Source organism: Ammospiza caudacuta, chromosome 1 (genome assembly GCF_027887145.1).
Source record: "Ammospiza caudacuta isolate bAmmCau1 chromosome 1, bAmmCau1.pri, whole genome shotgun sequence".
NCBI classification, from domain to species: Eukaryota; Metazoa; Chordata; class Aves; order Passeriformes; family Passerellidae; genus Ammospiza; species Ammospiza caudacuta.
In genome coordinates this window covers 103,281,316-103,296,234 of record NC_080593.1, presented here as the reverse complement: position 1 = coordinate 103,296,234, position 14,919 = coordinate 103,281,316, and the positions used below count along the sequence as shown (strand labels likewise).

Here is a 14,919-nt window from a genome sequence, read left to right as displayed (position 1 = left end):
GACTGACCAAGAATTTTGTAGCACTGGGAGGAAAATCCTACTTTCACCTTCAACCAACACGTTCTCTCTGGTCCTACCACAACGGGACACATGCATTCACTGCACTACAGGCCATGCTCAAATTCTGCCACACAACTGGGTATCTGGTACACACAATACCACCAAGTTCAAACTATATGTGCCTTAACACTGGACCAACTAAAAGGAAGAGAGACGTGAAGCAAGCAGCTGAAGCTCAAACACTCCAAAGTGTTGTGCAAGCTTTGCAATGCTTGATGTGACACCCTGAGTTACAATACATCAGCTACCAAGTGCTGTTCCACTGTGCAGGGACTTTGACAGCATCACTGCAGTAACTAAAATACCCTTACTTGGGCTGAAAGCTGCAGAGAAGGCAAGCCCTAAACTGAGACATCCATAAACTATAAAACATGGCTTTGCAACATGAATCTCTTTCAACGTTCTAACTGCACTTTTCCTCTCTCTGCTTAAATCCCAGACAATGTTCTTGAGACACTGCTTGACAGCTTTTAAAACCCTAGGTGAGATAATCATCTGTGTTTCCTGGGGACATAGAGAAATTTCTGTTGCAACTCTCCACACTCTTCCTGTCTGTGCTCAGTATAAATTCTAAAACTGGTCTATGGGAGAAGGTTGAGCAGGACAGAATGCAGTGGATTCACTCTTAGAGAAAAAGTATGAACATGGTTGGGGTGTTCACGGGTGCTCATTTAAATGCAATTTAATGTTAACATTACTTGCACAAGCAGGCATCCCTACAGACTAATCAAGCTGTTCCTCCTGTAGGCTAGAGAGGAAGGAAAAGGTAGTCTCTCCTCCATTCAAATATTTGGGAACTGCTCAGGCACTATGGCAACAACACAAAAAAAACTCCCTAAGCTGATTTGTTTATCAGAGAAAAATGTTTCAACAGCCTGCAATATCACTCACATACCATGTCGATTTTACACATTAATCTATTTAGCTTTTCCAGAAACTGTACAGAGAATAACCCATATTTATGCTACTATTTGCCTCTCTATTTTCTTTACCTTAAATACAGTAAGAAAAACCACCAAACCAGTAGTGTCAAGTGTCAGTGGTGTTGTTCCACTGTTGCAAACAAACACCCCTCACAAACATATTCTGACACTTTTTTAACCTATCCAGTAGGGTTTTAACACCCTACTGCCAGAAAGAACTGCAGCATCCCTCTAACCAAGGAACAGCCACATTAGTTTCTCTTATACTGTACCTTCTAAAGCAGATAGAGGAGAATTCATATTCTGGGAACCTTTAGGAGCAGCTGTCCCTGGCTTGCTCTTCCAAAGAGGGAACTGTTCCTCCAGCTCTCAGAGCAGAAGCTATCCTCTCATCCAGTTCTGCTCATGTAATAACTCTTGCAATGAAAACCTCCTGCCCACACAGAGGGAAAGCCTTAGCAGCAAAAGGTATACACAGGAAAGAAAAGCATTTCAGCTTCAACACACTGCAGTCTGCCAGCTCCACAATAGGTCAGCAGTCAGAAATAAATGCAAGCACCAAGGTTTCACTATCTTAAGCCGAGGATTTTGAACATTTCCAGCTCCTTCGTGACTCTTTCAGTCCCTCTGTTTTTTAGCTGCAAGTGGGAGAGAGAGGGAGAAGGAGGAGAATATCCAAAGCCCTGGAAGATAAATCATAAGACAATGAAAAAAAAAAAAGCTGGCAACCTTAACTGAGGATCCCTGCCAGAGATGGGATAATAAAAGTTGGCTGGTGAAAAGCACATTCCCACATCAGAAGTGATGCTAGTGGCCTCAGAAAGCTGAAAGCCTAGAAAATTACTTCTTCAATCCTCTACTAGGTGTAATGGAGGAAAAATGTGCAGCTGCACGAGAAAGGTTCGTTAGCCTACATCAAATCAAGCACAATCCCTTCCTCACATCATCTTCTTTTCTCTAGGATCCTAAGAGGTAGCTGGAGAAAGAGAGGCTAACCATTACCCACCTGAGCCCACTAGCACCAGAATTCCATGGGGACACAGCCATCCACCTGAGTCTCCCAGCTTCTATGAGGGTCGATCACCACATTAAAAGAGAAAGAAATGAACTGAAGTGTTGGGAGAATGAAACCCTGCTCTCCAGGGAAAACAAGTATGCTTCATCAGCATTAAGGAACCGTTATTGGATTCCCAAAGGAGCAGAATCTCAGTCACACCACAGAACTGATTCCAATCACTACAGAAAGTCTGCCAGTAATTTCTGTTATTACTTTTCTGCAGTGCTTAAATGCCAACCCAGTAACTCAAACTATCTCAGCACTCTCACCAGAGCTCAGACTCTGATGGGACCACAAGGTCAGTACTGCAACAGGGCATCTGAACCTCATGTTGGAAATTTAGCTGTACTCAAAGCTGGAATAAAGTCTAAGAGGGCACAATGTGCAGCCTATACAAAACAACTACCAGCACAACAAAATCTGCTAGTTCTTATTCTGTGGTGAAGGAACAAAGAAGCCATAGAGCAAAAGCTTCTGATATTACTATGTACAGCTGTGGGAGAGGGAAGGTGAATTTTAATATGCTGAATGCGTGTTATGCCAGCATAATTCACTACCAGAGAATAAAAACTACTACACAGCATCAAGCTGTGACTGTGATTTGACACCCCAGGGAAATACAGACTGATTTTATAAAAACAAAACAACAACAAAGGAAAAAACAACTTTTTTTTAAACTTATATTATCATTTAAAAGGTTAAAAAATTTAAATTACCTTTCATTTGGAAAGAGATTTGTGCCCGACCCTAACTCTAAGAGAATAATTTAATTAAAAGCATTCAACCAACACAAGCTCACTGCTAATGCCAGATGATTTGCTCATCACCTGGAAAAAGAACATAGCATCAATGATAAAACAGCTTTTGACATCTGCAGATGCACAAAGAGAATTTTCTTCAGTTCAGCTAAAAAATTGTTTCACTCACTGTGAAGCCTGCTGGGAGGAGAAGCTAGGAAGACCTGTCCTCCCTTTTTAATCAATGGGAAAGAACTCAAAAATAGAGCTATGTTGGATCATCACTACTCTGTTTTTAGTTTTTAGAACTGTTTCATCCACTAGTAAAATCCAAACAGTAACATTAGATTTGCCAATTGCAAGAACTACCTTATTGCTAAAGAAATAAAGCAATAAACGCTATAGAAAACAAGTTTACACACAAGAGTTTGTATATGTGTATGTATATGAAAAACCCCTTTAACAGTTCTAAACAAGAAATGTCTAAACAATGTGTAGATATTAAAACTCAATCTTATGCATTTTTAGTTAAAACATCTGGAAACTAAGGGTACAGAAAAAGGAAATTCACCATTATCAGCATGGTAAAAGCTAAAGTTTCAGAATTTGGGTAAGCTACATAACCACCAAAGCATACACATATACTTGCAACTACCAGAAGTCCTGCCACTGCATGCAAATACAGCTATCAGCTACCACTAACAAAGACTTTTTCCAAAAACAAATGTAAAACAGTATTAAAAGCAGTTATCAGATCCAAATTTCTTTTCTCTCCTGATTTAAATCACAATTAAAATAACGAGTTGAATAAAGCTATCCCTTCCCAAATCTGAATCCTAATTGCAGATGGCTCTATTTTTCAGAGCACACATCCTGCACACATCAATGGTCAGACTGAAAGCCATCAGCATCATGGTACATTTCATTTCATTTCATTTATCTGGACTGATCAGCTCAGCCTCCAGAAACAGCCAGGGGAGGGGGAACACCAACTGTCTGGCAAGAGCCATAAAGAACACCTCATTTTCCACAAGCCCACGTTCGCTTCTCAACCATTTTTGCTGCCTATTTTCTTTTCTTTTCTGTACTTATCTTAGACAGTTATACTACTCTGTTTTGATTTTGTAGGTACAAAACAAAAGATTTGAATAAAAGCCAAATTTCCCCTGACTTTTTGTACACTGTGCAAGATTTCAGACAGAAGAGTGAGGAAATCAACAATCCAAGTAGTGGGATGGAGATTCTTCCTCAGGCTTCCACTTTGAATTTTTTTAATTTTCACTCTATTGTCTTTAGAGTGAGGTGCCTTTATTCTTTTTGTCCTTTAATGGATAATATCACACATGGATTCTTCTTAGCTTTATCTTTACATAAATGAAATGCAATTGTATGTTCCTTATTTAGGGGGATTAGAGTCAATTAAGTTGTCTTTCATGAAAGAACTCACATCTAGGAATTAATTTTTCTTTTCTAGCATTCAGTATGTTTAGCCAGGGTACACTCACTGTCTTGGTTTTGGGTTATTTTTCCTTTTACTTCAAACAAACAAACAAGGAAAAGCCACTGCCTAAAGAATTCCTGAAGAACCAGAATTTCTTCAATTATTATCACAGCCTTTGACATCAGGAGCTATATCTACAGAAGTGAAATATCAGCTAAAATCAAAATACTGAAATGCCATTTCATTTGCAAGCTATGTAACTACTTAAAGCAATCATCTGTTTAATGTACCAGGTGTAAAGTATGCATTCACCTCAAAAAAAAAAAAAATCAGAGCTTTCCAGTGGTTACCAAGCAACCAAGAGCAGAAAAATAATATGAAGCTTTCAAAATAGAAATGCAAACCAAAGCTGAAATTAATTATTTAAAAGTCAATCCAGCCGGTTTATCAACCACTCTCTGAAAGCCTTTCTTATAAAAGCTCTTTTTTAATCTCTGACCTCTTAAACAAATCAACAAAAGGAAGGTTGTTTTTTTTTTAATAGATGCCTTCCACAGCATATATTCTGAAGGTCTCCACTACTCCAACAGCAGATTTACTGCTCCCTGTTGAAATCTAGGAATGTTTCATTAGCTTACATATTTATCAAGTTTTCTTCAGAGAAAAGGTAAACTTTGTTTCACAAGCAGCCATTAAAACAGTACTCCAAAGAGATAATATTTTACTCTTCTATATTTCAGGTTAATTAGCTTACAACAAGTTGGCATAATGAATGAGGAGAAGAACAAATTGTACAGTTGTGCAAGTTGTTGATTAAACTCCAACTTTCCAGTAAAACACTTGACTCCAGAAACCTCAGAAGACAAAGATCATAACCCAGCTGTTCTTCACTCTGCCTATCCAAAAGACGCACAGATGCTTGGTTCACTACTTTCAGCAGGAACTGTGCACGGCTGTTTGCTCAGCTCCAGGACTTTCTCCTACTGCTTTAGAACATGACCAACAAAAGATAGCTCTTAAGACACCTTAATGATTCCTCCTTTAGGAGGAAACACTGAATCCCACTGGAAATTCTCATTACCAAAGGGAAAAAAACCCAAAACAATACTACAACAACAAAAAAATGTTCACGATTCAGACTCAAATGTAGGCTCACTGACGAGCTACAGATGAATACCTAATCTAGTGAAATGTCCTGAGTCATATGCACAATCAGAGACCAGCTTCAGATGTCCAAACCAGACCTTGACACATGCATCCAGTCTTAAACACTCCTAGCACATCCTCACAGATGTCCTGCTACTGCTTGGTAACAGATCAGCTAAAAGCCCAAAACTTTACTGAAAACATAGCTCACTTTTCAAAACAGCCAATCAATCAGACTATTTTACATTTATCTGATTCCTCCTCCTAAATTATACAACCAGGACTACAGGTACGCCTGCACGTATTTCTCTCGCATTTGTCTTTAAGTATAGCTTAGCACACTTTTAGCAAGAATGCAGCTGGCAGAATCACACAGACATAAAAGCTGCCAGCACTTCCAGTTTTATCACTATTGCATTCTACTACTTCAGTAATACACCTGTAAACCAGTGTCTAACTCTGCTACTTGAAAGAGCTGCAAACATTTGAAATATTTACAACAGAGGGATAGCGTAGGGTGGGGTTCAGGCAGGAGCTGCAACTTTGTGTCTTATATTTTTAATAGTCTCTTTCATATGTGCAACCAATCAATTGGAAACACTTCCATAATTGTGTAAGACATGTTGTATATGGGTACAAAACACAGCTATTTCAAATAGTGCACAAGAAACAGCACTTTTGATTAGATATGGACAGTCTCCTTGATCTGTATTATTTTTCTTTGGCACACAGACACCACCCAAGAAAAAAATCATGTACAATTTAGAACCATAAAAGCCACTGTGTGACTGAACTACATCCAAACAGCACATATTGATTCATAGAGAGTCCTGTTTTTCTCCTCCAAAAATACCATGCATAAGTATTGAGACATTTGCTTTTATCTACTTCCATCAAAACCTCAGTAATTTTTAATGAGGTTTCAAATCTTTATATTTCTATGGTTTCTGCCTTCAGGATGCTCTCATCTGGACTGAGTGATATCTCCAAGCTTTTTTTTTTTTTCATTTTTGAAGACCATAACAGTAAGACCAGCACCAGGAACCCACAGCTTCTGTCACCCCTCCAATGACTACAGATAACTTTAATTCCTTTCTTACAGTCAACTAAAACCATAATCTAAGTGGGAACTAAAGAATGCACCTTATTTTTTGGTTGTGTGTCCCTTCTGAAAAAGTCCTCTGTAATCACAGAGAGTTTTCAAACAGTGACTTATCACAGTGAATTAAAAAAAAAAAAAAGCCTGAGGGAAAGGCTCCCTCTTTGTGCAAGGCAAAGCACAATAGGAGCCTTCTAAATGTCAGCTAACAAATGTGAAAAAGAAGATGTATCAGTTAAATCCTGAAAAGTTTAAATAGCTCTCCTCTAAAAATGTAAGCCACAAAACACAAGGTTTTTTCCTGCACTCCAGCCCTGGTGAGAGGATATCCTGCAGACTGCACAGACAACACAACACCTTCAGGCAGCAACCAGGGGTCTGCACACCCACGGCAGGCGCCTGCCTCTACCTCCATTTTCACTTTCCACCCAAAATTCATCCTCCTCTGCTTCCAAGAAACTCCTCAGTATCGACACGATCAACAGACACCTTCTCATCTGAGTAACATCCTAGTCTGCCATGCTAAGGCTTCTCAGCCCCGAGTTAGTAATTTTTGCATCATCCCAGCCACAATTCTGCGACTTTGCACGCTGACATCAACTCTTCTGCACAAATCTCTCCAGCGGGGTCAGGACTCACAGAATCAGCTAGGTGTGAAAACACTTCTGAGATCCTCTCTCCAACCTGTGACCAAATGCCACCCTGTCAATTGCACCATGCCACTGAGTGCCACGTCCACTCTCCGTAAGCACCTCCGGGGACAGCGACTCCACCACCTCAAGCCAGTCAATTCCAATATCCAAGCACCCTGACTCCACCACCTCCTGGCCAGTCAATTCCAATATCCAAGCACCCTTCCTGAGAACAACTCCCTCCTGGTGTCCAGCCTGAGCCTCCCCCGGCGCAGCCTGAGGCCATGGCCTCTCTCCTATCGCTGGTTGCCTGGGAGAAGAGACCGACCCCCACCCGGCCACAAGCTCCGCTCAGGCAGCTGTAAAGAGCAGAAAGGTTCCTCCTGGAGCCTCTTTTCTCCAGGCTAAACATCTCCAGCTCCCACAGCTGCTCCTCACAGGACATGTGCTCCAGACCCTGCACAAGGCAGAGAGAGCTTGAGGGGGAGGGGTGGGAAGGATGGGGGACACAAAAAAAAAAAAAAAAAAAAAAAAAAAAAATACAAAATACAGAGATATAAAAGGAACGAGCAACCCACATGCTGCTGCAGATGGAGCAGCCCTAGCCTCCTCCTGCTCCTCCCCGGCGGCGCCCTGCCGTGCCCGGGCCATGAGGGGACGCCGCCCTGCAAGCAGAGCCTCCCCTGCCTCCATCCCTCCTTCCCCCCCTCCCTCGCTCCCTCCGGGGCGGCCGCTAACGGCGCCCCCGCCCCGCCCGCCGCCCAACGCACCCCGCGGGACCGCCCGGCGCAGCCCCACGCGCGACCGGGACCGGGTCATGGACACCGGGAAGCGCGGAGCACGGCCATGGCTTCCTCCTCCTCCTCCTCCTCCTCCCCGCCGCCTCCCACAATGCACCCTGGGCGCTCCCCCGCGGAAGCCACTTCCTCGCCCGAAAGCCGCCCCGCCGCTCCCCCCCGTCCCCACTCACATCCGTCGATCTCCTCCGGCAGGTCCTCCTCGAGCAGCGACAGATCTGCGGTGGGGGAGACACACACACACACGCACCATGTGCCACTGCGCCGCCGAGCCTCGGGGCCACGCGTGACCCTGCCCCGCCCGCGGGCTGCGCCCCCCCGACGCGACCCGCCCCGCAGCCCCTGCGTTCCGAGCCCGGACAGCGGCGGGCAGCGCTCCCGAAGCCGGGGCGGGGGAGAGGAGAAGGAGGGGGGATAGGGGAGGGAGGGCTGGCGCCTCGCCGGGGAGGCGGCGTGTGCGGGAAGGGGGAGGGGGGCGATGCCTACCCGCCATCTTGCTGCTGCAGCCCCCGCGGGGCGCCCGGCTACATCCAGACCGCGCCCGGGCGGTGGGAGCGGCGGTGGGAGAGGGCGGGCACCCGTGCGGTCCAGGCCCCGGGCCCGGCGGCGCCTCTCCGCGTCCCCGGGAGAACCGCGCAGGGAGGGAGGGAGGAGGGAGCGGGCGGAGGAAGGCGGGAGGAGGGGTCTGGGCCGGACACGCTGCCCCCGCCTCCGCCCGGCGGAGCCGCTCTCGCTGCTCGCTCGCTCGCTGAGGCGGCCGCGCCTCCCCTCGCCGCGCTCTGAGTCACGGCCGGAGCCGCCCGGGCTGGCCCTGGGGCTGCGGAGCGCCCGGGCTCGGCCACACGCGCCGGCTCGCTCGCCTGTCCTACGCGCTGCTCCGCCAACTCGGGGCTTGGGCTCGGGCTCCTCCTGCCGCCCGCCGACGGGCTGAGGCGAGGCCACCGAGCTTCCCCTGCCGTGGAGTTTGAGGGGTCACTTGGAGGAAGGGCCCCCAAGGTGCTCCACCGTGGGGGCGCTCCCAGACCCCGTAACGTCGTGGGGTTACCTGGGGAGGAAGGTTTCGTGATCTAGCAGAGCAGAGTGTGGCCAGCAGGTCCGGAGAGGTGATCCTCCTCCTCGGCTGGGCACTGGTGAAGCCGCATCTGCCGTGCTGTGTGCAGTTCTGGGCTCCTCAATACAAGAAAGACAAGGAGCTCCTAGAGAGGGTTCAGTGCAGGGCCACAAAGATTATTGGGAGTCTGGAGTCACAGGAGAGGCTGTGGGAGTTGGGCAATGTTTAGTCTGAAGAAGAGAAGACTGAGAGGGGTTCTCATTAATGCATATAAATATCTCAAAGGCAGGTGGTAGGAAGATGGTTCCAGACTCTTTTCAGTGGTTCCCGGTGACAGGCAGTGGAGCAAGCTGTCCCAGGAGGTCATGGAGTCTCTCTCTCTGGAAACATTCAAACCTCACCTGGGTGTGTTCCTGCCTCACCTGCTCTAGGTGACCCTGCCTTGGCAGGGGGTTTGGACCAGATGATCTCCAGAGGTCCCTTCCAAAGCTAATGGTTCTGTGACAGGTAGCCGTGCCACCGCCACTGTGTAGCCCACAAGCATCCTCCTCATGTGAATTGCCAAGTTTCTGCAGCTGGGATCCCATGGCTTGAACACACAGGATATTGCCCCACTGCATTGCTCTGCATTCTGACTTTTGCTTTAGAAACAGGCAATTTAGGTGTACGTAGACACAAAGGTGCACATGGTTTTCGGCTTTTTTTGGCTGTACCTTTTGGTCACTGCTGATGGTTCTCATTTCAACTGTTTTAATAGATTTTTTCCACTGTAAATTCGAATATTAAAACCGTTGGATGAAACAAATGCTCTATTCAGTTAATAACCAGGGCATTTGATAGAAGAAAGGACCAGTACTGGTACTAGTGCTACCTGGTAATATTACTAGACTCTTCCACAATCTTGTTTTAAGCCTCCATAATAATTGATGAAGTTGTTAATACACAGAAAAGCAGAATAAATTATTCCTTGCTTGTAAAAAAAGATGCGATTTCATTAGCACTGTTTTTAACTGTGTTTGATATTATGTCTTGCAAGCTGCTTTTTAACAATTTTTGGTTTTATTTGGTGAATTGTACAAGGATTAAATTGCCATAGTCATTCATTCTATTTGCCATGGTGAATGAAAATGTGTAATCTTCTTTTAAAATCCATACCTCCCTTTCCTTATAATCTTTTATAACAAGCTCTGTCCTATTTGACACCTGTTCAATCTTTGGATGAGCCACTAGGGCCTACTGGATACTGATTATCTTACATTTTCTTTTGTTCAGATATATAACCTCAAAAGCTGAGTAAATCAAGTAAATTCACCATGACTAAGTTATATGAACCGTGCTATTCTCTGCCAGTGTAATTTAAGAAGAGATTCAGGGGAAATATTTGACATCACAAATCCCTGGCAATGCTGCATGTGATAGCAATAGACTTAGAACAGAAAAGTTAGGTGTACTTCAAGACCTCATTTTATTATCTTTATTACTGCAAGTTATTTCTGGGAAGTTTTCTTGCATCTCCTGTGCATTGTTCACCACAATCAGTTTTGCTCCCACTGAATTCAGCAGAAGTGAATCTAAGAATGTCTCTCACAACTAAAATTTGATGCACTTAGTTTTACTGAATGAATCAAGGGGTCTGACTCCTTTTTTCAACCATTTAGGAAAGGGCACTAATGCTCACAAACCACAGATTACTGTGGTCTGAGAGCACCAAAGCTACCTTAAGCATTATTAGGGTTATCATCATAAGGAGAGCATGAGATACATCTATGAGAACTGGGTTTACAATGACCAGAATTAGTGCTCTTAAAAGTGTATTAATAGCATTAATTATCATCAATTAATTATTGCTCCATATATAATTGCCTCTAGAGTATTTAGGATTTTTTTAAATTTCTATGTGTGTATTTGTTTAAAGAGAGGAAGTGGAATTTATTGAATCAAGCAATGACAATTGCAAGCAGTCATACTGAACATAAGATCATATAAATTAATTTTGAATCTTCCTATGTGCTTGTGATCTTTAGTGGTTGTTGGTTCTTTCTCTGTATGCAGGACCGTGTGGTATTTAAATAGCACAGATAACAAGGATCAGTGTGTTAAAAAATATAATTGTTCAGGAATTGCAGGGGGTTTTGTGCTTAGTGTTATCTCTAGAACATCAGACTTTGCTCCTCAGGCACACTTGGGTCCAGCATCATCACTAGGAGCCATCAGGAAAGGTCTCTCCCTCCATGAGCAGGAACTCTGGCAAAACCTTTGGTTCATACAGTGACAACACTATGGTAGGGGGGAAATAATTTAATTAAAACAAACAAACTAAAAGGCTTAATGCCAACACTCAATGAAAAATTCCATTTAATGAATAAGTAACCAGGTATTTCTAAACTTGTTGGCCTCAGTAAATCCAGAAGTACTTCTTCAGGGTCTGATCCAAAGTTCAAGCTGATGGTAAGATTCCCTGCCACTGGTCATGGATGAGGCAGACAGAGAACCTTGTAAGTGTAGGACAGATGCTGACTCTGGCAGATGAGTGGCCGTTCCAAACCAGCACACCACATGGAAGAAAATTTTCATGACAGCCTTGTTTTATTAGATGAGACCTGATAAGGAGCAAGTAATGTAACACCAAAAAAGTTCTAGCAGATTTTGTGCTGGAGTTCATAGTCAGCTTAAGTACCCTTACAGGCACTAGGAAGTAAAGAACTGAAGAATGATAAACTCACATTCTCACCCTCCTCAAGGAAAAAACACACTACAAACACTACACCACTGCTTCAAGATAGGGGTGGAAGGATACAAATGGAAGACTCCTTGACAAGATCCTTTGCACATGATAAAAGACACCTGCATTGTTATCTCCAGGATATATCTCAAAAAAGTCCATAGCAGTCAGCAAGACATTTCCATAAAGCAAAAGTGTAGTATTTACATAAAGTATGACATAAATCCTTTCAAACTTGCATGTTAAACACAAGATACCAAACATCCACCTAGACATACTTGCAACAAGTTATTCCATAGTTTGATTAGTGATATCTTTTCTTTTAAAACTGTTCCGGGTCTAAGGACCTCAGGCTCAAAAACACTGCTGCACATGGAACTCACCCATGTTATTTTAATTATTATCTAAGGTATTTTTATCTATTTTTGCTCATTTGCTTGAAGAAGCAGGTCGGATCAGATAGTGTCAGCTTTCAATGTCCATATATTGTTTTGCATTTCTCCCAGGCTACCTTCATGTGTGGGAAGAGCTTCCCATAAATATCTGCAGCCATCTCCCTATCCTCCTTTGGATTCCTCTGTGAAACTCTCTTTTCCTGTGAAGCCTATCAAGAAATGGATCAGGGTTAGACTGCTGGTGCACCAAGGCAACTGCTTACCCTCTTGAGTAATCCTGACTCATTGTCTTCTTGGCCACCCACCCCCAGGATTCCATCTGCCTGCATGTGTTGTCCTTGATGGTTCAACCATTCACTCTCTGCTTTCTGGACCATCGTTTTGTTCTTTACAGAGTGTTTAACCAAATTTGGCCCATCAGTAAATATACAGATCAAGATACATGTACATACAGAAGCACACACATACCTTTAATACATAGGATACATGTGAAAACCCAGTGGCTGAAGCCTGGGATTTACAGTCAATTTGCATTTGACAATGTAGTAAAGCATTTCTGCTAAAAAGAGGTGTTCGTCATAAAATGTTTCTTTTCTTCTCCTTTCCCTTTTCCTTCTCTTCTTCCTTTCCCTACTCCTTTTTTAACTCTCCAATAAAAATACTGGAGAGGGGTGGTGTTTTGTTTGTTTTGGTTTGGGTTTTTTCATATATCTGTATTCCTTGTGGTTGCAAAAGTTTTTAACTGTGCATCACTCAGTTTTGTTTAATTTTTGTTGTTTCCTGGGCAAGAGTTTGAGCTGGTGACTACTGGCAAACCTTAGCATTAAAGTTCAGCTACCACTGCTCTCAGAGAAGGCCTTGCAGAAGGATTTTAAACACACAAAATGCCAACCATGAATAAATTAACACCGACATTTGCTGAGAAAGAGCCTGGTTAATATAAAGTTTGCCTTGTGGGCTTCTCAGGTCATTCCAGGTCAACAGCAAATTCTGTGGAAAGTTCAAGTGATGCTTGAATGTCTTACAACTAGGAAATACCCACCTGAGGTACGTCCTAGTGTGGAATTAAGGCTGCACCTGGAGCTTGCAGTGGCTTTTGGCATTAATTTTCAAGTAAATCTCTTGCACTGATGACATGGAGATAGCAGCTGGGTAGGCAAAAGGAAGAGAGGCATGCAAGTCAGGAGACAAGTCCTGATGCCTCATTTTTCAATTCAGACCATGACCAGGAGTGTTGATATCCACAACTCCTTTGGCCAAAGACCAAAGAAAGAGTGCTCTGTCATCTCAATAGCAGGGAAATGAAAGTCTGTATCTGACCATTCAGGTGCTGAAGTTGACGGTGAAATAGCACAAAGAATTACTGCATCAGGGGCTGTTTCGAGGAGATGGGTCTCAGAGTTTGACTGCAGCACATGTGCAGGATTCCTCATGTAGTAGCACTCACCTGGACACAGGTTTTCCTTTAAGAGCACTTAAAAGGAAGCTTTCCTTTAAGAGCACTTAAAGTGCTGCAGCTCTGAGATGTTCTGCTTCAGGAATCATGGTGTCATGCATATGTGTGTTACAGGAAGACTGAATCAGTGATCAAGCAATGCAGAGTTCACGTTGTACTGCTCTACCTTAGCTCTGGATTTCCTGGTTCTCAGAGGTGTCTATCTCACTGTCGTATCAGAAGGGAACAAGGCTACTGAATCTTCTCCTTACTGAATTGTCTGGGGGGAAATGTGTTGATTTGGGGGGGGGGGGGGGGGGCGGGGGGAGGGAACCATTTGTTTGTTTGTCTTTGTGTTTTTGTTTTGTTTTGTTTTGTTTGCTTTGATAAGAGAAAACAAGGTAAATTTTGGCAATTTCAAGAAATTCCAGCAACTACCTATATTTGCAGCTGGGATACCATTGTAGTAAAATACACTTATCCCCCAACCTTTCATCCTAGATCTCCACATCATTTTGAAAGAAAATAAATTATTGTCATCTTACGGGTAAAGAAACAGAGAACAAAAGAAGCAAAGTGATGTGCTTGATACTGCTTCAGGCCTGAGATGACAATTAGTGCATCAAATAAAATACACAAAAAAAAAAAAAAATCTTTGCTATTTTTTGCTATCTGAGGCCATTCCATATACGACAGTAGCAATCCAATGCATGGCCCCTACTGTGCCAGCTCTCAGTTGTATGCCAGGACAGACACTCCCTGTTAGATTAGCCCTTGGACTCTCCAGCCTTTCCTCAGCCCACGCAGTCTCACCTCCCCACCCAACTAGTCCCTGCCTGGAAAAAATACCTAACCTGATATTCAGATTAATATATTTGCATTTATTCACTCCTTTGTTTCCTGGTCTACTGAGTTTAAATTTGCATCTCTTTAGATCTGCTTAGATATTGGCACATGTACACATGCGAGCTGATGGCTCACATTCTTCTGAACCAGAGATGAGTCACCAAAATCGCAGAACATATCTCAAAGGGACAAATGGGATTGAATTGTCACTACTTCCAAACCTCCTTTTCCATGAGCTTCACATCCCTCCAACTGGTCTCTTCCTAAGATCCTTTCTCTTCTTGCTTCAGCATCAGCTCTCCCCACTCTCCTCCATTCCAAACTCCTCTCAGCAAGCTGCTGTGTACAGCACATTTAATTCTGCTCTTCTTGACAGTTTTTGAACCTTCTTGCTTATTTTCTTATACTTACATTGCATTTTTCCAAAATAAAACAGAAATAAAACGTAAATCCTGGCAAAAGTGGAGTATGGCACCTTGTCTGAAGACCTTTGTCATATTTTAACTGGACTTAGGTTGGACTCAGGAGTATCACTCTTTCATAACCCACGTGAATACGAGCTGGCTGGAAGTCTCCTT

At 43.6% G+C, this 14,919-nt stretch overlaps 1 protein-coding gene across 6 annotated transcripts in view; it reads right to left on the bottom strand.

Annotated features, from left to right (window-relative positions):
• PPP4R1 (protein phosphatase 4 regulatory subunit 1) overlaps positions 1 to 8,521 on the bottom strand; it is a 62,995-nt gene extending 54,474 nt beyond the window's left edge. The window contains exons 1-2 of one of the 6 annotated variants that reach the window (XM_058825165.1): positions 8,379 to 8,521; positions 8,066 to 8,110 (exon numbers count right to left, since the gene is read on the bottom strand). In XM_058825165.1, the coding sequence (XP_058681148.1) occupies positions 8,066 to 8,110; positions 8,379 to 8,385 (52 nt within the window). In that variant the 5' untranslated portion in view covers positions 8,386 to 8,521. Of the gene's footprint in view, positions 1 to 7,865; positions 7,926 to 8,065; positions 8,111 to 8,378 lie in introns of those variants that run through there. The other 5 variants (XM_058825148.1, XM_058825193.1, XM_058825173.1 and 2 more) reach the window with 5 other exon arrangements.
• Positions 8,522 to 14,919: the final 6,398 nt, after the last annotated feature.